The sequence below is a fragment of the Scyliorhinus torazame genome, chromosome 10, assembly GCF_047496885.1.
Source record: "Scyliorhinus torazame isolate Kashiwa2021f chromosome 10, sScyTor2.1, whole genome shotgun sequence".
NCBI classification, from domain to species: domain Eukaryota; kingdom Metazoa; phylum Chordata; class Chondrichthyes; order Carcharhiniformes; family Scyliorhinidae; genus Scyliorhinus; species Scyliorhinus torazame.
The window spans coordinates 142278901-142303720 of NC_092716.1; the positions used below are offsets into that span (position 1 = coordinate 142278901).

At 50.3% G+C, this 24820-nt stretch overlaps 1 protein-coding gene across 5 annotated transcripts in view; it reads right to left on the reverse strand.

Annotated features, from left to right (window-relative positions):
• The window catches only part of tspan4a (tetraspanin 4a), a 294538-nt gene that overhangs the window by 233768 nt on the left and 35950 nt on the right, over positions 1-24820 (reverse strand). Inside the window, exon 1 of one of the 5 annotated variants that reach the window (XM_072518786.1) lies at positions 15929-16646. The exons of the other annotated variants lie outside the window; for them this stretch is intronic. Coding sequence (XP_072374887.1) covers positions 15929-15995 — 67 coding nt within the window. The 5' untranslated portion in view covers positions 15996-16646. Of the gene's footprint in view, positions 1-15928; positions 16647-24820 lie in introns of those variants that run through there. 5 annotated transcript variants of the gene reach the window in all.

Genomic DNA, 24820 nt, shown 5'->3' on the forward strand with positions numbered 1-24820 from the left:
GCCTCAGATGTGGCAAGATGGGCCACTACGCAGCCCACTGTCGTTCGGCTCAACCCATGGATCCGGCGCATCCTCGACAATCTCGCAGACAAGTCAGGACCGTCCAGCCCACGCATCAAGACTTCCAGTTAAGTGATGCAGATGACCAGGATGCCTTCCGCGTTTCCGTCATCGATGTCAACAAGGTCAATGCCATCAATCCAGCCGATGAGTGGTGTGCCACCCTGACGGTCAACCGATCGCGCGTCGCCTTCCGTCTGGACACCGGCGCATCCGCCAACCTGATTGCATATTCTGCAGTCCAGGCCATGAAGGTCAAACCACCCATCACGCCATCCCGGCTCAAGATGGTTGACTATAACGGGAACGTCATCCCGTCCATAGGATCTTGCCAGCTACAGGTAACTCACAAGATGCACACGGCCACACTCCCCTTCGAAGTTGTCGGCTCATCAAAGGACTCGTTACTGGGCGCACAGGCGTGTAAGGTCCTTCACCTGGTACAGCGCATTATGTCTCTCTCTCCAGATGAGATATCCGACTTCCCGGATGCTGAGTTCCACGCAAATCTCCATTCCCTCCTTGCTCACAACCAGGAGGTTTTTGAAGGCATGGGGACATTGCCATACACGTACAAGATTCGACTCAGACCGGACGCCATCCCTGTCGTTCACGCACCTCGCAGGGTTCCTGCGCCACTCAAAGACCGCCTCAAGGTACAACTGCATGTTCTTTAGGACCAAGGGGTCCTATCCAGGGTCATGGAGCCCACGCCATGGGTCAGCTCCATGGTCTGTGTAAAGAAGCCCTCTGGCGAGCTCCGTATATGTATAGATCCTAAAGATCTGAATAACAACATCATGCGGGAACACTATCCCATCCCGAAACGAGAGGACCTCACCAGCGAGATGGCGCGAGCCAAAATATTCACCAAATTGGATGCGTCCAAAGGATTTTGGCAGATCCAACTGGACCCGGCCAGCCGAAGACTATGCACATTCAACACCCCTTTTGGCAGATTCTGCTACAACCGGATGCCATTCGGCATCATTTCAGCATCTGAAGTTTTCCACCGCATTATGGAGCAGATGATGGAAGGCATCGAAGGGGTACGTGTATATGTGGACGATATCATCATTTGGTCCACCACTCCGCAGGAACACATGCATCGTCTACGACGTGTCTTCACCCGCATACGACAAAATGGCCTGCGTCTCAACCGTGCGAAGTGTGCCTTCGGCCAGACGGAGCTGAAATTCCTCGGGGACCACATCTCAAGGTCAGGGGTCCGTCCCGATGCAGACAAGGTTAGCGCCATCACAGCCATGCCACGACCGGCTGACAAGAAGGCTGTCCTAAGATTCCTGGGCATGGTCAACTTCCTTGGGAAGTTCATTCCCAACCTGGCTTCTCATACAACAAATATGCGCCATCTCGTAAAAAAATCGACAGAATTCAACTGGCACCAATCGCATCAGCGGGAATGGGAGGAGCTCAAGCACAAACTGGTCACGGCACCAGTGCTGGCCTTCTTTGACACGACTCGCCCTACAAAGATCTCAACAGACGCCAGCCAATCTGGTATTGGAGCGGTACTCCTGCAAAAAGACAGCACGTCGTCATGGGCCCCGGTTGCATATGCCTCACGAGCCATGACCCCTACCGAACAGCGCTACGCGCAAATCGAAAAAGAATGCCTGGGCTTGTTAACTGGACTGGACAAGTTCCACGACTATGTGTATGGCCTGCCACGATTTACGGTCGAAACTGACCACCGCCCCCTGGTCAACATCATTAACAAAGACCTGAACGACATGACTCCTCGCCTCCAGCGCATCTTACTTAAACTCAGGAGGTACGATTTCGAACTGATCTACACTCCGGGGAAGGATCTCATCGTGGCGGACACTCTTTCCCGAGCAGTGAGCACACCACCAGATGCGGAGAGGTTCGTGCGTCAAATTGAGGCACACGTAACTCTGACAGCAGCAAATCTGCCAGCTGATGATCCTAGTCTGGCCCACATACGCGCAGAGACGGCGACTGACCCCCTTCTGCAGCGAGTGATGCGCCACATGACGGAAGGGTGGCTCAAAGGGCAGTGCCCCCAGTTTTATAATGTGCGAGATGATCTTACCAACATAGACGGGGTCCTTATGAAATCAGACAGGATCGTTATTCCGCACAGCGTGCGCCAGATGATTCTTCATCAACTACACGAAGGCCACTTGGGCGTCGAAAAATGCAGACGAAGGGCCCGGGAGGCGGTATATTGGCCGGGTATTAATGAAGACATAGCCAACATGGTGCTCAACTGCACAACCTGTCAGAGGTTTCAGCCGACGCAACCTCCGGAAACACTTCTACCACACGAGATGGTGACGTCCCCCTGGGCGAAGGTGGGTTTGACCTATTTCACGCGCTCGGCAGAGATTACATCGTTATTATAGACTACTTCTCAAACTACCCGGAAGTCATGCCTCTCCATGATCTGACGTCGTCCGCAGTCATTGGGGCCTGCAAGGAAACATTTGCTCGCTATGGCATTCCAAGGACTGTCATGTCAGACAATGGACCCTGCTTCGCCAGCCGTGAATGGTCATCCTTTGCCGCAGCATATGGTTTCACTCATGTGACATCCAGCCCTCTACATCCACAATCGAACGGGAAGGCTGAAAAGGGTGTCCACATCGCCAAGCGGCTCCTGTGCAAGGCGGCTGCTGCTGGATCGGACTTTAACCTTGCCTTGCTGGCCTATCGATCGGCCCCGCTATCCACGGGTCTCTCGCCAGCGCAGCTACTAATGGGTCGCTCCCTCAGGACGACGGTACCTTCCATCCTGGCACCAACAACAGACCATGAGACGGTTCTTCGGAACATGCAAATGCAGCGTGATCGCCAGAAAAGTCGGTACGACACACGAGCGACGGACCTGCCCCCCCTGTCCTCCGGAGACAAAGTACGCGTCCATCAACCGTATGGTGGCTGGTCAGCACCGGCCGAAGTCTTCCGACAAGTGGCTCCCCGCTCGTTCCTGGTTCGCATGCCGGATGGTTCAGTGCGTCGCCGCAATCGGCGCGCCCTTCGCCGACTTCCACGCTCACAGCCACACAGTACGCACACGCCAGATCCTCAACAGGCTTCCGAGGATGACTTTGTGGAGCTGCCGCACATCACGCCCTTTCCATCGCCACCCATGGCCATGCCTGCACAGCAGCCGGTGGTTCTTGATCCACCCTTGAGGCGGTCAACCCGAACTCGTCGCAAGCCCATTAGACTGGACTTATAATACCGTTCATATGTTTAACAAGTTGCACAATTTTACATGATAACCTGTTGTTGTTTATCGTTCCAGATGTCGTCTGACTGGACAACTGTTCAAGTTTTTTTTTCTTCTTCTCTCGTTCGCATTTATGTTATGTTATGGTACAACTTGGTTCATGTGACGCACCCGACATCGCCCCATGTACATAGTTCCGTCATATGCACATGCTGCACACGACACACACACACTCTTAGATGCACTCACGACACGATCATATTTATTACCACGTAGGCACATATCTTTGTAAAAAGGGGGGATGTCATGATATTCAAACACACACATCATGATGGACACACCAACAGGCAAATCAGAGCACACAACACCACAACCAATCACAGACAAGAACACCAACCACATAAAAAGCACGAGCACGACACCTGGTGGTCAGTAGGTCTGGGGACAAAGAAACAGAGAAGAGCTGTTACATCACAAGCAGGGAACCCCCACGTGCAGAGTGCAAAGACAAAACTGTACATAGTAAGTTTGAATAAAATAGCGTTGTACCATATACAACCGTGTTGGCTCATCTGTGTGTCAGAACACCCAACACCACATACCTCAGTACACGTGACAATAAACAAATCCAATCCAATCCACTAACACAGTTGCACCCCAGGTGAGATCTTTCCAAGACTTCAGCAACAGTAAGAGAATCGGTAATGCTTAACGATCTCCACAATGCCAAGAGGAGCCACTGTGTCTCTGGAAACTAATCAAGTATCAGGGAAATAGGGACAATTAACACACCAGTGAAATCGGCCTGACAAACACAATGCTTTAATATTGTAAACAGTTAATTATAGAGAGATAGAGGTTTACAGCATGGAAACAGGCTACACGTACACCACACACACACTTGCAGACACACATGCACACCTACATGCACAGGCCCCCACACGCACACACTCAAACCTACACACACAGACACACGCACACAAACGCCACACAGACACCTCCACACAGACACATGCATACGCACACACATACACGCAGCCGCGCAAACATACACTCGCAGACACACTTCACACCTACACCCATATTCACACCCCCCGCTCATACACAAACCCACACACACAGACGAACAAACACTCAGACACCACACATATGCACACACATGCACATGTACATGCATACACACACATACACCAACACATATACACCCAAACACACAAAAGCCACACAGACACCACACACACAGCACACACATACATAGGCATATACACACAGATGCCACACGTACTTCCACACAAAGACACACGCACTCACATACAAAGGTACACACACACTCACACACACACATACTTACACACACCCACAGACACTACAAACATATACAGGCACACATACTCACGCACACATCCACAGATACACACACATATATATAATCTACAATTCTGCTGCCGCTGATGGTCCACAGCACCTCATGGATGCCAAGTTTTGGACTGCTAGATCTGCCCTGAGTCTATCCCATTTACGATGTTGGCAGCGCCACACAGAGAGTCTCCTCAGTGTGAAGCTGGGAGTTTGCCTGCAGAAGAATTCATTAGTTGGCCAAGGGGGATAGGTTAACAAACCAAATGATTTTTAATGTTATCCTGATAAACATCCTCTGTACCTTCTCTAATGTAATTACATCTTTTCTGCCATAAGGTAACTATAGCTGCTCACGGTATTAAAGCTGTGGCCAAATTAATGATTAATATAGTTCCAAAATAACCTCCGCGTTCAACAGTCATGGTGAAAACACCAGGGGCGTGAATGTCACTGTTGCCTCCAGGTGGTCAGATACATGGCAGGGCAGTGCCAGGGACTGGGCCAGGGGCATGGACCCCTGTGTAGCCCCACAGTTGGTCAGGTACATGGCAGGGCAGTTCCAGGGGATGGGACTGGGGGTGTGGACCAAGTGTTGCCCCATGTGGTCAGGTACAGGGCAGGGCAGTTCCAAGGGGTGGGGCTAGGAGCGTGGACCAAGTGTTGCCCCATGTGGTCAGGTACATGGCAGGGCAGTGCCAGGGACTGGGCCAGGGGCATGGACCCCTGTGTAGCCCCACAGTTGGTCAGGTACATGGCAGGGCAGTTCCAGGGGATGGGACTGGGGGTGTGGACCAAGTGTTGCCCCAGGTGATCAGGTACATGACAGGGCAGTTCCAAGGATGGGGCCTCCGGCAAACCCTGGGGGCGGGGGGTGCCCACACTTTGTGGGGATGCAGGCGATGGTGGTAGTGGGGTGTGGCGGGATACTGAGGCCCCAATGCTGTCACTGGTGATGGGGGTGGAAACCTTCACTTTCACACTAAGGTGAGGGTGCTCTTTGAAAAGGCCTGGTAGCTGTATGAAGCTTCTCCCTGCTAGAGTGACTGCAAAACATCTTTGGTTTTGACAAAGTATCAAAAGATCTGGGGAGAAACACATTGGTTTTCAGTCAGAACCTGAAACGTTGTCATTTTTGGAGAAAATTCTGTGTATTTCTTGTGGTTCGGTAGCAGTATTTATAATTCAATAGTTTCACCTCTAGTCCACCAGCAGAGCTGGCGATCAGATGGTTGTTGGGTCCTTCAAATTTGCAGCACTCTTGGCTCCAATTGTCAATTACCGTAAACCTGAGTCCTCTGGTTAGTGAAATTATTGCCAATTAAAAATATTTCTCCATATTTACTTAACTTTTTTTTTAAACAAACAATTTTATTGAAATATTTTAGGCATATAGAAAAAATGACATTGTCCAGTACAAACAAAAAAAGTCAAGACACAAATTCCATATTAAACATAGTGTAAACCACTGCTCTGTTCACGCACGCACCTGCCTCAATATCCCCTATCCCCCTACTCTTCCCTAGCCCCCCCCCCCAGCCCTCCTCCCCCCCCCAGCCCTCCTCTCCGCCCCCCCCCCCCCCCCCCCCCGCACCTCCCCACCTCCTGCTGACGCTTACTCCTCTGTGAAGAAGTCAATAAATGGCTGCCACCTTCGGGCGAACCCTAGTAGCGAACCTCTCAAGGCGAACTTGACTATCTCTAAGCCAAGAAAGCTCGCCATGTCCGATAGCCATACCTCAGCCCTCGGGGGCTTTGAGTCCCTCCATGCTAACAGTATTTGTCGCCGGGCTACCAGGGAAGCAAAGGCCAGAACATCAGCCTCCCTCTCTTCCTGGACTCCCGGGTCCTCCGAAACCCCAAAGACTGCCACCTCCGGGCTCATTACCACCCCAGTTTTCAACACCCGGGACATGACATCTGCGAATCCCTGCCAATCCCCCCCCCCCTAGTTTAGGGCACGACCAGAACATGTGTACATGGTTAGTCTGCCCTCCGGCGCATCTAGCACACTTGTCCTCCAGCCCGAAGAATTTACTCATCCGGGCTACCGTCATGTGGGCCCGGTGCACAACCTTAAACTGGATCAGGCTAAGCCTGGCGCATGTTGCGGTCGTGTTTACTCTGCTCAGGGCTTCATATTTTCTTAACTAATACAACCGCACTATTAAATCTAAACTTAACTTTCTCAGCTCCAAGGAGAACAACCCGAATTTCTCATCACCCCACTTCACTAAAGTTCCTCATCCCTGGGACCATTTTAAATGTGGCAGTAAGAATTTATGTTGGTAAAATGTTGGCTTGACATGCACACAGATACCAGGGTTTTTAAATGCATTGTACATATCATAGAATCATAGAATTTACAGTGCAGAAGGAGGCCATTCGGCCCATCGAGTCTGCACCGGCTCTTGGAAAGAGCACCCCACCCAAGGTCAACACCTCCACCCTATCCCCATAACCCCACCCAACACTAAGGGCAATTTTGGACACTAAGGGCAATTTATCATGGCCAATCCACCTAACCTGCAGCACATCTTTGGACTGTGGGAGGAAACCGGAGCACCCGGAGGAAACCCACGCACACACGGGGAGGATGTGCAGACTCTGCACAGACAGTGACCCAAGCCAGAATCGAACCTGGGACCCTGGAGCTGTGAAGCAATTGTGCTATCCACAATGCTACCGGGCTGCCCTCAATATATATGGACCATTCTAATGGGTGACAGCACTCGTTAGTCTTTCATTATGACAGTGGCAAATTTAAATCATGGACCCAGGATACCAGTGATCTGCAAGAAAGGACCTCAACTGTGAATGAATGAGAAAGGTGTGGAAACCAGAAGTGTATAAGAGTTGATGCAGCTTTAATATTGAAGTGTAAACTCTGGAGGGTGAATGCCTCAACTTCATGCGTGAGGTTGGGGCTGATACAACTGAAGGTGGTGCATAGAGCACACCTCACAAAGGCGAGGATGAGCCGACTCTTTGAGGGGGTAGAGGGTGCTTGTGAGCGTTGCAGGGGAGGGGCGTCAAATCACGTTCATATGTTTTGGTCCTGTCCAAAGTTGGAGGGGTATTGAAGGGAGGTTTTCAGGGTAATTTCGAAGATGGTACATGTGAGGCTCGAGTCGGGTCCTGTAGAGGCCATATTCGGGGTATCGAATCGGCCGGGGTTGGAAGCGGGTGCGGAGGCAGTTGCAGCCTTCGCCTCGCTGATCGCCCGAAGGGGGATCCTGTTGGGGTGGAGGTCTCTCCACCCTGTGCACTGGCATGGCGGGGGAAACTGTTGGAGTTTTTAACACACAAGAAGGTGCAGTTTGAGTTGAGGGGAAGGATGGAAGGGTTCTACAATTCATAGGCTTTGTTCATTATGCACTTTCAAGAAATGAAATGAAAATTGCTTATTGTCACAAGTAGGCTTCAAATGAAGTTACTGTGAAAAGCCCCTAGTCGCCACATTCCGGCACCTGTTCGGGGAGGCTGTTACGGGAATTGAACCGTGCTGCTGGCCTGCCTTGGTCTGCTTTCAAAGCCAGCAATTTAGCCCTGTGCTAAACAGCCCCTCGGATGACATCGAACACTGGGGGGGCGGTTCGGGTGTGTGGGGGGGGGGTTGGACTTTGTATTTTTTGATAACTATGTATGGGTGGATGGAGGATTCCTGATTCCTTTTCTTTGATGTTTGTATTTAAATTGTGGGGGAGTTGGTGGGAGGAGGGGATTTATAACCAGGGGTTTGACATTGTATTTGTTATTGTTGATTGTTTGTTGGTGGGTTTAAATTTGGATGAAAATGTGAAAAAGGAGAATAAAATATATATATGTTTTAAATTGAAGTGTATAATAGAATCCATACAGTGCAGAAGGAGGCCATTCTGCTCATCGAGTCTACACCGATCTACTCACTCTGCACTATACCCGTAACCTAACCTGCGCATCCCTGAACACTAAGAGACAATTTATCATGGCCAATCCAACTAACCTGCACATCTTTGGAAACCAGAGCAAATCCACGCAGACACAGGGAAAACATGCAAACTCCGCACAAACAGTCACCCAAGGCTGGAATTGAACCCAGGTCCCTGGCACTGTGAGGCAGCAGTGCTAACCACAGTGCCACCCCAATAGTTTTGAAACTGCAGTGTATATACTGCAAAATCAAGAAGCAAATGAAAATTGTGTAACCTAAAAGGAATATTGAATGTACAGCCTTACGCTGCACTCACTACTCCTCCATCAGTGCTCACCTCCTTTAACATGCTGACCCCACACAGTCTGGTCTTGCACATAGGGGGTTAAAGTGAGAGTGAGTACTGAATTGCGCACACACTGAAGTAAGAAGGCCAAGCATCAGTGTGATGTTGGCTAGCCATGTGTTAAGACCTAGGATGGAGATAGTTACATGCCTGCACACTTTGGTATATCTTTGTATACAGCTACGGGTAGCTAATAAATACTTGCTGTTAGCGTTTATGGAGTGTTTGATGGGGACAATGTAGAGGGAGCTGTACTCTGTATTTAACACGTGCTGTACCTGTCCTGGGAGTGTTTGATGGGGCAAGCGTGGAGGGAGCTTTACTCGGTATTTATCCCTGTGCTGTACCTGTCTTGGAAGTGTTTGATGGGGACAGTGTAGAACAGGCATTGTCAAAGTCGGGGGGTGCAACCCACGGGTGGGTCGCGGAGCCACCGTCGCGGTGCTCCTGATAGCGCAAATCCTCGTGCAACAGCCGGCTTTTAATAACGCCGGTTGCAAGCGGCCTTCAAAATGGCCACAAACATATTTTAAAAATGTGGCCACAATGCGCATGCTTGCCCACTCATCGTGGTGAGCGGGTACGCATGCGCAGTGCGGCCGCATTATTTTAAATCTGGTCGCAGCCTTTTTGAACGCCATTCGCAGCCGGCATTATTAAAAGTCAGCTGCAAAATGTTCGGGGAGAATGATGTGATTGGTTGCTTTCTAAACTTTGATGCTGATAAAGTGGAAGTCTCTTACTCCAAGAATGTGAGTGATCCAATGATGGTTTCACCGCAGCTGTAACTTCAACCAAGAGATGCCAACTTTTTTCATCTTGATTTTTAAACATTCCAAAACAAAGTGCCTGCAGATCGTATTTGAAAGCTTTATCAATTAATTGTTTTCTAAATGTCTTTTTTTTTACATTTTTAATTGTAATGTTTAGGTGAAATGTGGTGAACCTCCAATTTAGAGAGGATGGAAACATTTTCAGTTTCTACACTTTTTTCCTGTTAAACTTTATCAAATAAACCACCACCCCCTGAACTTGTAAAAAAAAAAGCCGGCTGCTGTAGCTGTTGCCCGCAAATTTGCGTATTCGGAGACGCAGAAGATTTTTTTTTTTTAAATCTTCCTGCCTGAAGGGTTAGGTCACGCCCCCGAACATTGACATCACGTACTTTGTGTGGTGTTGGGTGCTCTGGTGCACAGATGAGCCAACACAGTTGTATGTGGTACAACTCTATTTTATTATAACTCTTATAATACAGTTCGTTCTGGATACTCTGCACGTGCTGTCTCCCTGAGTGTGTTTGGTAACAGATGTGTCCTGGTTCTCCTCTGCAGCTAATACTGACCACCGGGGGTCGTGTCTGTGCTTTTATATCTTTCTGTCATTGGTTGTGGTGTTGTGTGTTCTGATTTGTCTGTTGGTGTGTCTATCATGATGTGTGTGTTTGAATATCATGACACTTTGGGCGATTTTTCCATTTTGTCAGCAGCAAGCAAGGCAAGAGAAAATGGTGGATCACGAAGGTCAGCCGGCCTTGGCCACGAAGGTCGGCTTGCGTAGGTCACAAAGGTTGGCAAGCATGGGCCGCGAAGGTCGGCCGGTGTGGGCCGCAAAGGTCAGCTGGCGTGGGCCGCAAAGGTCAGCTGGCGTGGGTCGCAAAGGTCGGCCGGCGTGGGTCGCAAAGGTCGGTCGGCGTGGGCTGCAAAGGTTGGCTGCCGTGGGTCAGGAAGGTCAGCTGGTGTGGGTCGCGAAGGTCAGCCGGCGTGGGTCGCAAAGATTGGCCGGCGTGGGCCTCAAAGGTCGGCCGCCGTGGGTCGCGAAGGTCAGCCGGCATGGGTGGCGAAGGTCGGCCGGCGTGGATCGCGAAGGTCGGCCGGCGTGGGTCGCGAAGGTCAGCCGGCGTGGGTCCCGAAGATCGGCCGGGTTGGGTCCCGAAGGTTGGCCGGTTGGTAAAAATGGGTCCCCGGAAAAAAAGTTGGAAAAACACGTGTGTAGAGGGAGCTTTTCTCTGTACCTAACCCTGTGCTGAACCTGTCCTGGGAGTGTTTGATGGGGAGTGTAGAGGGAGCTTTTCTCTGTACCTAACCCTGTGCTGAACCTGTCCTGGGAGTGTTTGATGGGGCAAGCGTGGAGGGAGCTTTACTCGGTATTTATCCCTGTGCTGTACCTGTCTTGGAAGTGTTTGATGGGGACAGTGTAGAACAGGCATTGTCAAAGTCGGGGGGTGCAACCCACGGGTGGGTCGCGGAGCCACCGTCGCGGTGCTCCTGATAGCGCAAATCCTCGTGCAACAGCCGGCTTTTAATAATGCCGGTTGCAAGCGGCCTTCAAAATGGCCACAAACATATTTTAAAAATGCGGCCACAATGCGCATGCTTGCCCACTCATCGTGGTGAGCGGGTACGCATGCGCAGTGCGGCCGCATTATTTTAAATCTGGTCGCAGCCTTTTTGAACGCCATTCGCAGCCGGCATTATTAAAAGTCAGCTGCAAAATGTTCGGGGAGAATGATGTGATTGGTTGCTTTCTAAACTTTGATGCTGATAAAGTGGAAGTCTCTTACTCCAAGAATGTGAGTGATCCAATGATGGTTTCACCGCAGCTGTAACTTCAACCAAGAGATGTCAACTTTTTTCATCTTGATTTTTAAACATTCCAAAACACAGTGCCTGCAGGTCATATTTGAAAGCTTTATCAATTAATTGTTTTCTAAATGTCTTTTTTTTAACATTTTTAATTGTAATGTTTAGGTGAAATGTGGTGAACCTCCAATTTAGAGAGGATGGAAACATTTTCAGTTTCTACACTTTTTTCCTGTTAAACTTTATCAAATAAACCACCACCCCCTGAACTTGTAAAAAAAAAAAAGCCGGCTGCAGTAGCTGTTGCCCGCAAATTTGCGTATTCGGAGACGCAGAAGATTTTTTTTTTTTAAATCTTCCTGCCTGAAGGGTTAGGTCACGCCCCCGAACATTGACATCACGTACTTTGGGCGATTTTTCCATTTTGTCAGCAGCAAGCAAGGCAAGAGAAAATGGTGGATCACGAAGGTCAGCCGGCCTTGGCCACGAAGGTCGGCTTGCGTAGGTCACAAAGGTTGGCAAGCGTGGGCCGCGAAGGTCGGCCGGTGTGGGCCGCAAAGGTCAGCTGGAGTGGGTCGCAAAGGTCGGCCAGCGTGGGTCGCAAAGGTCGGTCGGCGTGGGCTGCAAAGGTTGGCTGCCGTGGGTCAGGAAGGTCAGCTGGTGTGGGTCGCGAAGGTCAGCCGGCGTGGGTCGCAAAGATTGGCCGGCGTGGGCCTCAAAGGTCGGCCGCCGTGGGTCGCGAAGGTCAGCCGGCATGGGTGGCGAAGGTCGGCCGGCGTGGATCGCGAAGGTCGGCCGGCGTGGGTCGCGAAGGTCAGCCGGCGTGGGTCCCGAAGATCGGCCGGGTTGGGTCCCGAAGGTTGGCCGGTTGGTAAAAATGGGTCCCCGGAAAAAAAGTTGGAAAAACACGTGTGTAGAGGGAGCTTTTCTCTGTACCTAACCCTGTGCTGTTCATGTCCTGGGACTGTTTGATGGGGAGTGTAGAGGGAGCTTTTCTCTGTACCTAACCCTGTGCTGAACCTGTCCTGGGAGTGTTTAATGGGGACAATATAGAAGGAGCTTTACTCTGTATCTAACTCTGTGCTGTACATGTCCAGGGAGTGTTTGATGGGGACAGTATAGAAGGAGCTTTACTCTGTGTCTTACGCAAAACCTGAATTAGAATTTTACCACTCCCCCGGATTTATTCCACAACATCTTTGCCCTTCAACCTCTCAACCCTGTCTTTCTGTTTTGCACCAGCTGCATGTGTCCCCCCCTTTTCAGCAGTGTCAAACCCGTGACATTTCTACCTCCCCCAGTTTTGAAGAGTGCGATTGGAGTCAAAACATTAACTCTGTTTCTCTCTGTATCGATACTGGCAGACCTGCAGAGTTTCTCCAACGTTTTCTGTTTTTATGTGAATGACTATCTGAAAGAGCTCAAAAGTAAAATGTCCAGAGTTCAGAACAGAATACAGCCACATGTTAACCCAGGGAGACAGGTATAACTGGCCAATCACAGGCTGAAGGTAAGGTCAGAGAGTGTCATTTACAGCACGGTAGCAATTGTTAGCACAATTGCTTCACAGCTCCAGGGTCCCAGGTTAGATTCCAGCTTGGGTCACTGTCTGTGCGGAGTCTGCACATCCTCCCCGTGTGTGCGTGGGTTTCCTCGGGGTGCTCCGGTTTCCTCCCACAGTCCAAAGATGTGCGTGTAAGGTGGATTGACCATGCTAAATTGCCCTTAGTGTCCAAAATTGCCCTTAGTGTTGGGTGGGGTTACTGGGTTATGGGGATAGGGTGGGGGTGTGGGCTTGGGTAGGGTGCTCTTTCCAAGAGCCGGTGCAGACTCAATGGGCCGAATGGCCTCCTTCTGCACTGTAAATTCTATGATTCATTACTGCATTTTACAACACTGCTGAACAGCTGGACCTGGGCCACTGAAGCTGCTGAGAAAGATTTGCATAAATTTCCAGCTCTCTTTGACATTTAGAAATGATCCTGACAGAGTTCATGCTCCCCTTCACATGGCAGAGCTTCTGTATCATTCTGGGCCAGCATGTTTCCTTACAAATTCACCTTCACCATTTGGAAACCTCCTGGTTTCATCCTAAGCTGTTTGAGAAGGACAACCATCACGACATGAAGTCAAACTCAAACTGCATGGAGCAGGAAATAGTTCACTCCAGTTCAGAATGAGTAACCCAACAGTGAATGTGTAAAGCTCCCATTATCAATCAGACTGGTATCTGAGACAGCAGAATGCTGGTTTATTTGACAAAGTCTTTATCCAGTATGTGAACCCAGCCTGGGAGCTTGTCATTCAAACTGATGGAACACACTTGGGAAGGTCAAAAAATCAAAGATAAGGCTGGTATCTCTCTTCAGGACAGTACACCATGTGCACTCACACACAAACACATGGACTCACACACAAACACATGGACTCACACACAATCTACACACTCGCACACAAACACACCCTCACAGTCATACAAACACACGCACTTGCCAGTGGTTTGATCCCGACCATGGGTCACTGTCCGTGTGGAGTTTGCACATTATCTCAAATGGCAAAAAGATGAATTAGATACTCTAAATTTATTTTTAAAAACACTATGTGAACCCAGCCTGGGCGCTTGTCATTCAAACTGATGGAACACACTTGGGAAGGTCAAAAAATCAAAGATAAGGCTGGTATCTCTCTTCAGGACAGTACACCATGTGCACTCACACGCAAACACATGCACTCACACACAAACACATGCTCACACAAGCAGTCACACTCACACAAGCATATGTTCACACGCCCACAAGCTCACAGTCATGTTTACACACACAAATAAGCTCACATACAGTCATGTATACACACACACAAGCTCACACACAATGTTATGTTCACACACACACACACACACGCTCAATGTCATGTTCACACACACAATGTCATGTTCACACAGACAAGCTCACAGTCATGTTCTCACACACACAAGCTCACAGTCATGTTCACACAAGCTCATGTACACACACAAGCTCACACACACAATGTCATGTTCACACACACAAACTCAGTCATGTTGACACACCAGCTCACAGTCATGTTCACACACAAGCTCACATACACAAACGCATGTACATACACAAGCTCACACACAAAGTCATGTTCACACACACACAAGCCATGTTCGCTCACACACAAAGTCATGTTCTCACACACACAAAGTCATGTTCTCACTCACACATACACAAGCTCAGTCATGTTCACAATCACGCAGTGTATGCTCACACACGCAAGCTCCACACAAAGCTTAGTCATGTTCACACGCACACAAGATCACACACAAAGTCATGTTTAGACACACACACAAAGCTCACATACACATACAAGCTCATACACAAAAGCTCACACACACAAAGCCATGTTCACACGCACAAGCTCACACACAAAATGGCATGTTTACACACAAGCTCATACACAGTCATGTTCACACACAAGCTCACACGCAATGTCATGTTCACACACACAAGCTCACACACAATGTCATGTTCACACACACCCACACACAAGCTCACACACGTAATGTCATGTTCGCACACACACAAGCTCAGTCATGTACACACACAACTCAGTCATATTCACAGACACACAAACACACACACAAGCCAAGTTCGCAGACACAAAGCTCACAGTCATGTTCACACACATACAAGGTCACACACAGTCATGCTCATACACACAAGCTCACACATAAAGGCACGTTCACACACACAAGCTCACACACACAAGCTCACACACAGAAAGTCATGTGCACACACAAGCTCACACACACAAATGCATGTTCACACACACACCACACACAGTCATGCTCACACACAGGCTCAGGCACACAAAGTCATGTGCACACACACAAGCTCAGACACAGCCATGTTCATATGAACATGCAAGCTCACATACAAATGCATGTTCAGGCACACAAGCTCACATACACAAATGCATGTTCACACACAAAGTCATGTTCACATACACAAATGCATGTTCACACACAAAGTCATGTTCACACACACAAGCTCACACACAAACACAAGGTCACACACAGAAAGTCATGTCCACACACACAAGCTCAGACACAGCCATGTCCACACACTCAGCCATGTTCACATGAACATACAAGCTTACACACACAAGCTCATACAATGCATGCTCAGACACACAAGCTCACACACAGAAATGCATGTTTAAACACACACAAGTGCATATTCAAACACACACGCACACCTCACACTGATACACATTTACATCAAGATCTAGTCCCCTTGACTGTATCTTGTTCTGGCTACCTCGAACTGCTGTTCTTTGCTATTAAACCCATCCCAGTGAACATGCAATTGTGGGTGGGTGTAGGCCTCAGCTATTATTGATGGGAGGTTGTTTTATTGACTAACTAGGCCTCTCCTCGGTCAGATCAGGTGTACCTTGATTGGGATGGAGAAGCAGCACAGGACCGTCCCAGACTACCAGTGATGGGTTGTGGGCCTTCATCTCCTCAGCTCCCCGGTCTCCTCACTCTCGCCCTTCTGTCCGACGCAATGAACTAGGCCTGACTCCTGGTTAGGCACTGGCTGATCTATGGAATGCTGCTGAACATTCCCCAACTATTTTGGGCCGGATATGCCATCTCACCACATGTCACATGGAATCCTGGGACAACCCTGCTCCTTGTTCCTGGATCAGTTCCTCTGCTGCCAGGGATGCCTGACAGGCCTGGCCATTTGGAATAGTTAACATTCTCAAAGGAGTGAAATTCAAATCATCCTTTCGTGCTGCAACCCGGCCATTGTACCTTGGAATAAAACCTTCTCCCGATTCCCTCAGAAATGTGCCTGTCTTTTCCCCTTCCTCTGGATAGATCCAGCCTGTGTTGTCATCACGCTCAGCCCATTACACTGGGGAGACCAGATAGCTGGTAGAAAATCTCCATTCGGTCCGCAAACGTGCAGATCGCCTTCCTTGTCGCTGATCATTTCCATTTGTAACCTCGCTGACCCCAGTCCACTGCACTGCTCCAATGAAGCTGAAAACAAGCAATGAGGAAGCGCAGCTCATCCGACAGCCCAGCCTTTTACAACCTTCCCGGCTCAACACCGAGTTCAACAAATTCCGATCAGCAGTTCCGCCCCCATTTTTATTCCTTTTTCTTGGCCGGCTGCTGTTTTATTTCTCTTGTCTCTATCGTGTTGTTGTTTATTTGCTCTCAGGCAGCAGCTGCTCGTGTTTTGACCATTCACAGCTCTTCCAGACACACCTTTCATTTCATTCTGTGTCCCATCCCTTTGGCCTGGCGCCACATTTAATCCCTCCTGCCCTCCACACCATCACAGGGCTATCCCTCTTTTCCCACCATCCCCTCTTCCACTTGTTTGAAGCCTGTTTGTTGCACCAGTCAGTGAAAGGTCGTTGGCCAGAAATGTCGGCATTGCTTTCGGGCACGTGACCGACACGGTGAAGTTAAATCACGCGGGAAAACGGTCACGCGCCCTGACGTCACGGTCCGCTCGTTCGCGCGGTCTGGTGACAGTTGGGCACGCGGCGCAGGAGCGGCTGGCCAGCTCGTCGACAATCAATCCGCCGGTTAAGGCAATGAAGAGGGCGACTGACTGCGTTGTTATGTTGCTCCTGCAATTTGTAGTTCAGCGCCAACCGATTTTTCACTTTTCTCATCCAAGGGCAGGCTAAAAGGCAGCTGGACTGTTGGCTGTGAAACGCTATTCAGAGTTAAGGTGAGAGTTTCCTTTTGCTGTAGTCTGGAGATTTCAGAGATCTTCTCCCCTGTTTCCTTCTGAAGTACTTGCTTTGTTAGCCTTCTTTTGAGGACTCTGTTGGGACATTTCTGCCCAGTGTCAGGTCCACTTCAGCAGGTAGGGGTTGTGTATTGCACTGGGGTCACCTCCTCTGAGGTGGCAACTAGGGGCTTTTCTCAGTAACTTCATTGCAGTGTTAATGTAAGCTTACTTGTGACAATAAAAATTATTATATTATACAAGGGCAGTGGATGAGAGGGCATTAGGGCTGCTAAAGATGAGGTTCCGCTGCCTCAGCCTTTCCCTGCAATACCCTCCAGAGCGAGTGTTGCTTATCGTCGTAATTTGCTGCACTCTGACACTGCCAAGGTACGACCCATTCGAGGATGAGGATGTCGAGGCAGCTCTACACATCTCAGAGGATAACTACAGTTGGATCTGATGAGGAGCCTGGGCAGACACAGGGTGAGGATGAGGAGGCAGACATGAGGAACCTTCAGTGAGGCAGGAATACTAGGGAGGCCCTGATCCAATACTCCTTTAGCCTGGCTGTTAAGGCCTGCCTTTCACCTCAGAGCAAAAACACTGCCTCCTCTACATATATTTTTGACATTACGAAGTCTTACAACACCAGGTTAAAGTCCAACAGGTTTGTTTCGATGTCACTAGCTTTCGGAGCGCTGCTCCTTCCTCAGGTGAATGAAGAGGTATGTTCCAGAAACACATATATAGACAGATTCAAAGATGCCAAACAATGCTTGGAATGCGACCATTAGCAGGTGATTAAATCTTTACAGATCCAGAGATGGGGTAACCCCAGGTTAAAGAGGTGTGAATTGTATCAAGCCAGGACAGTTGGTAGGATTTTGCAGGCCAGATGGTGGGGGATGAATGTAATGCGACATGAATCCCAGGTCCCGGTTGAGGCCGCACTCATGTGTGCGGAACTTGGCTATAAGTTTCTGCTCGGCGATTCTGCGTTGTCGCGCGTCCTGAAGGCCGCCTTGGAGAACGCTTACCCGGAGATCAGAGGCTGAATGCCCTTGACTGCTGAAGTGTTCCCTGACTGGAAGGGAACATTCCTGCCTGGTGATTGTTGCGCGATGTCTGTTCATTCGTCGTCGCAGCGTCTGCATGGTCTCGCCAATGTACCACGCTTCGGGACATCCTATCCTGCAGCGTATGAGGTAGACAACGTTGGCCGAGTCGCACGAGTATGTACCGCGTACCTGGTGGGCGGTGTTCTCGCGTGTAATAGTGGTATCCATGTCGATGATCTGGCACGTCTTGCAGAGATTGCCATGGCAGGGTTGTGTGGTGTCGTGGTCACTGTTCTGAAGATTGGGTAGTTTGCTCAAACAATGGTTTGTTTGAGGTTGCGCGGTTGTTTGAAGGCAAGTAGTGGGGGTGTGGGGATGACCTTGGCAAGATGTTCATCATCATCAATGACGTGTTGAAGGCTGTGAAGAAGAAGACGTAGTTTCTCCGCTCCGGGGAAGTACTGGACGACGAAGGATATTCTGTCGGTTGTGTCCCATGTTTGTCTTCTGAGGAGGTCGGTGCGTTTTTTCGCTGTGGCGCGTTGGAACTGTCGATCGATGAGTCGAGTGCCATATCCCGTTCGTACGAGGGCATCTTTCAACGTCTGTAAATGTCTGTTACGCTCCTCCTCGTCTGAGCAGATCCTGTGTATACGGAGCGCTTGTCCATAGGGGATGGCTTCTTTAATGTGTTTAGGGTGGAAGCTGGAGAAGTGGAGCATCGTGAGGTTATCCGTGGGTTTGCGGTAAAGCGAAGTGCTGAGGTGACCGTCCTTGATGGAGACGAGTGTCTCCAAGAATGCAACTGATTTTGAAGAGTAGTCCATGGTGAGTCTGATGGTTGGATGGAACTTATTAATGTCATCGTGTAGTCGTTTCAGTGATTCTTCGCCGTGGGTCCAAAGGAAAAAAATGTCATCGATGTATCTGGTGTATAACGTCGGTTGAAGGTCCTGTGCGGTGAGTAGGTCCTGTTCAAACTTGTGCATGAAGATGTTGGCGTATTGGGGTGCAAATTTGGCTGTTCCGTGCGTCTGGATGAAGAACTTGTTGTCGAAGGTGAAGACGTTGTGATCCAGAATGAAGCGGATGAGTTGCAGAATTGCGTCTGGAGATTGGCAGTTGTCGGTGTTGAGTACTGAGGCTGTTGCAGCAATGCCGTCGTCATGGGGGATGCTGGTGTAGAGTGCTGAGACGTCCATTGTGACGAGGAATGTTCCTGGTTCAACTGGTCCATGGGTGCTGAGTTTCTGTAGGAAGTCCGTCGTGTCACGACAGAAGCTGGGCGTACCTTGTACGATGGGTTTCAAGATGCCCTCGATGTAGCCAGAGAGGTTCTCACACAAGGTCACATTGCCTGAAACGATAGGGCGGCCTGGTGTGTTGGCCTTATGTATTTTCGGGAGGCAGTAGAGATCTCCAATGCGGGGAGTATGTGGGATGAGAGCACGTAGGGTGCTCTGAAGATCTGGATCTAAGGTCTTGATTAGTCTGTTAAGTTGGCGGATGTGTTCCTTGGTCGGATCTGCGGGTAACTGTCTGTAGTGTTCTTGGTTGTTCAGTTGTCGGTATACTTCTTTGCAGTAGTCCGTTCTGTTCAGTACGACAGTGGCCCCTGCTTTGTCTGCTGGTTTGATGACGATGCTGCGGTTGGTCTTGAGAGCGCGGATGGCATTGCGTTGTGCTTGGGTGACGTTCGGGGCTGTCTTGTGAATGCGACTGATGAATCTGGCATTGACGCGACTCCTGACGGCTTGAGCATACATGTCGAGTCTAAGGAAGCGGCCTTCCGGAGGGGTCCAATTCGACTCTTTCCTCTTCGGTTACTGCACCGCAGATCTCTCGGTCTGCTGTTCTGGTTCATTGATAGTCTGCTTGGGTTCGCTGTTGGCCTCTTGGGGTCTGTGGAAGAATTCCCGGAGCCTCAATCGCCTGATCAATTCCTCCGTGTCTGCCGTGAGACTGATGGGGTCCATTTTGGTGGTGGTGTAGAAATTGAGCCCTCTGCTGAGGACTTCGATTTCGTCTGGTTGAAGGGATTAGTCTGACAAGTTGACAATAGATTTCCCTGTATTGTTTTCTACTGTGGCACCGGGGGTGGCTTGGTTGCTGCCGGTGGTGATGCCAAGTTTCTCAAGCTTTCTGTTCTTGGTGTGCATATAGGTGGCATAGTATTGTTGTCTCATCTGTTTGGCGGTGTTGCGCAGCTGGTCTGCTGCATCCTGAGCGCAAGGTGAGAATATGGCCTCTATCTTGGTTTCCAGGTTGCGTCGTCTGCTGTAGAGCTGGCGGACGAGGTGGTTGAGGAGTGTGAGAGAGGTGCGACGCATAGTCTGTGTTGTAGGTCGACTTGAGTGGGTTTGTGACCTGTAGCCCTTTCGGGGTCTTGTCTGCTTTCTTGCATCTTTGTAGAAACTTAATGGCAGTGTCTATATGCGCGATTTTCCTGGAGATCTTCTCCACTTTGAGCCGGCAGTTTGCGGTGTCGATGGTAGCCATGATGTGGAGATGCCGGCGTTGGACTGGGGTGAGCACAGTACGAAGTCTGACAACACCAGGTTAAAGTCCAACAGGTTTGTTTCGATGTCACTAGCTTTCGGAGCAAAACATTTTTGACATTGGCCATGAGCCGAATGTCACCTCACAACCTGTGCAATAAAGTTTGCTGCCCCTGACACATATCATAAGGCACTGAGGAGGCCTGTACCTCTGCTTATCATGAAAGACATTCAGGGCAATGAAACAAAACCTTGATTTATATTTTTACCAGAGGTGCAAGCAAGGAGCAAAACATTAAATAGTTGCCACGATTACAAAAACAATCCAGTACCTTGATGAAATTGATTGATTGATATTTATTGTCACATGTACCGAAGTACAGTGAAAAGTATTTTTTCTGCGGCCAAGGGAACGTACACAGTACGTACATAGTAGACAAAAGAATAATCAACAGAGTACATTGACAGTGGTACATCAACAAATAGTGATGGTTACAGTGTGAAACAAGGGCGAAACAAGAGCAGCAGAGGGCGTTGTGAGGGAGCAGATCAGTCCAAGGGAGAGTCATTGAGGAGTATGGTAGCTGTGGGGATGAAGCTGTTCCTATGTCTAGATGTGCGGTTCTTCAGATTTCTGTATCTTCTGCCTGCTGGTAGGGTCTGGAAGAGGGCAAAGCTTGGGTGTGAGGGGTCTCTGACAATGCTGACTGCCTTTCTGAGGCAGCGGGAGGTGTATACAGAATCAATGGGAGGATGGCAAGCTCATGTGATGCGTTGGGCTGGATTCACCACACACTGCAGTTTCTTGCGATCTTGGGCCGAGCAGTTGCCATACCAAGCTGTAATGCAGCCGATAGGATGCTCTCTATGGCACATGTGTAGAGTTTGTGGGAGTCGATGCAGACATGCCGAATTTCTTTAGCTTCTGTAGGGAACTAGAGACGTTGTTGGGCTTTCTTGATTGTTGCATCAACGTGAGTGGACCAGGACAGACTGTTGGTGATGGTGACCCCCAGGAACTTAAAGCTATCGACCATTGATGTAGACGGGAGGGCGGGGTGGTCGTGCTACGCCTCCTGAAGTCGATGATCAGTTCCTTGGTCTTTCCAATGTTTAAAGAGAGGTTGTTTTCGGTAAACCATGCAACCAAGTGATCTATCTTCCTCTCTAGTCTGATTCATTGTTGTTTGAGATACGACCCGCCACTGTTGTGTCATCTGCAAACTTATAGATTGAATTGGAGTTGAATCTTGCCACACAGTTGTGTGTGTATAAGGAGTACAGTCAAGGACTGAGCATACATCCTTGCGGGGCCCCGGTGTTGATTATTGTGGAGGAGGTGTTGTTACCTATCCTAACTGTTGGTGAGGAAGTCAAGGATCCAGCTGCACAGGGAGGGGTCAATTCCGAGGTTTGCAGAGTTTGGTTATTAGTCTTGTTGGGATAATGGTGTTGAAGGCGGAGCTGTAGTCTATGAACAGCAGACTGACGTAGGTGTCCTTGTCGAGGTGTTCGAGAGTTGATTGTAGGGCCAGAGAGATAGCATCTGCTGTGGATCGGTTGCCACGGTAGGCAAACTGCAATAGATCGACACCATCTGGGAGGCTGGCGTTGATCCCTCTCATATGACTAGCCGCTTGAAGCATTTTATGGGCAGCACGGTAGCACATGTGGATAGCACTGTGGCTTCACAGCATCGGGGTCCCAGGTTTGATTCGCCGTTGGGTCACTGTCTGTGCAGAGTCTGCACGTTCTCCCTGTGTCTGCGTGGGTTTCCTCCGGGTGCTCCGGTTTCCTCCCACAGTCCAAAGACGTGCAGGTTAGGTGGATTGGCCACAATAAATTGCCCTTAGTGACCAAAAAGGTAAGGAGGGTTATTGGGTTATGGGGATAGGGTGGAAGTGATGGCTTAAGTGGGTCGGTGCAGACTCGATGGGCCGAATGGCCTCCTTCTGCACTGTATGTTCTATGATACAGATAGGGCCACCAGTTAGTAGTCGTTGAGACACGCTGCCTTGTTCTTCTTTTGGACTGGCATTATGGTGGTCTTCTTGAAGTAGGGACCGACTTCCGGTTGCGGCTATGCGGAGCTAAGCCGCACGATTCGGCAGCTCCTGCTACCACGGACTTTCGGGCTCGCTAGAGGAGCCCCAACGGAACTTTTTTTGACATCAACCCGTGGGAAAGGGAAGAGAGAGGTCCCCCTCCAACTTCTATGAAAGGAACCAGAAGTGTAACGGCCAAAAAATCGGCACTGGAGCAGCGGAAGAAGCGAGGGAAAGAAAACAAAATGGCGGAGGCCAGAGACAAAGGGGAGCTGCAGGAGTTCATCAAGCGCTGCTTCGAGGAGCAGCGCGAGGAGATGCGCAAGGAGATGCTGGCGCCTATGCTTTCGGCAATTGAAGGACTCTGGATCACCCAGAAGGCCCACGAGGTTAAGATCCAGGAGGTAGAGAAAAGAGTCAGTCAGAACGAGGATGAGCTCTTGGGCCTGGCGGTGAGAGTGGAGCAGCACGAGGCGCTACACAAGAGGTGGGCGGGAAGACTCGAAGACCTGGAGAACAGGTCGCGGAGAAAGAATCTGCGGATCCTGGGTCTCCCTGAAGGATTGGAGGGGGCCGATGCCGGGGCATACGTGAGCACGAAGCTCGGGGCGATGATGGGCAAGGAGGCCCCTTCGAGGCCGCTGGAGTTGGACAGGGCACACCGGGTGCTGGCGAGGAAGCCCCAGGCAAATGAGCCGCCAAGGGCGATGGTGGTGAGGTTTCACCGGTTCACGGACAGAGGGTGGGTCCTGAAATGGGCCAAGAAGGAGCGAAGCAGTAAGTGGGACAATGCAAAGATCCGAATATACCTGGACTAGAGCACGGAGGTTGCAAAGCGGAGAGCGGGTTTCAACCGGGCCAAAGCGGTGTTGCACCGAAAAGGAGTGAAATTCGGAATGCTGCAGCCAGCGCGACTGTGGGTCACATACAAGGGCCAACACTATTACTTTGAAACGCCTGAAGAGGCGTGGACCTTTATTCAAACCGAAAAGTTGGACTCTAACTGAGGGTTTGTGAGGGTGGGGGGGGAGGTTTGAGGTTTGATGTGTGATGGTTGGTGTATATAGGGGGTCAACCACGCACAGGAAATGTTACATGGTCTGGGGGAGAGAGACAAGGCCACGACAGGAGCTGCGCCAGAGGGGGCGGAGTGGGCTGTGGAAAGCGCGGGGTTTTTTCCCGCGCGCGGGAAGAAAGGCGGGAAGGGGAACGAAGGAACGCAGATAGATTGGGGGACCCTCACAAGGGGAGGTCAATGGGACGGCGGGGAAGCTGGGGTCAGCAGGTGCCAGCTGACTTACCGGAGTGACATGGGGGGAGCAAAAAAGCTAGACAGGGGTCTAGCGGGGGGGAGGGGGGGGAAGGGTTGCTGCTGCACTGGCCGAAAGGGAATGGGACACAGAAGAGGTGGTCGGGGCGGCGGTCCCCCATCTGGGGGACTGGAGGGTGAGGACGGCGTGGACACGGGACTGGCCCAGAAAAGGAGATGGCTAGTCGGCGGGGGGGTAGGACAGGTATTCCACTCGGGACTGGACGCGAAGAATAGAGGGGTGGCAATATTGGTGGGAAAGCGGGTGTCATTTGAGGCCAAGACGATTGTAGTGGACAATGGAGGGCGATATGTAATGGTGAGCGGTAGGCTGCAAGGGACGTGGGTGGTGTTGGTAAACGTATACGCCCCGAACTGTTTTCTTTCTTCTCCCATGTACACAAAGCCTACTCCCGGATAGATTTTTTTGTTCTGTGCAGGGCACTCATCCCGAGGGTGGAGGGGACGGAGTATTCGGCCATTGCCGTTTCGGGCCATGCCCCGCACTGGGTGGAACTGGAGCTGGGAGAGGAGAGGGACCAACGCGGATGGATGTGGTGGATGGATGTAGGACTGCTGGCGGACGAGGTGGTGTGTGGGAAGGTGAGGGGGTGTATCGAAAGGTACTTGGAGGCCAACGACAATGGGGAGGTGCGGGTGGGGGTGGTATGGGA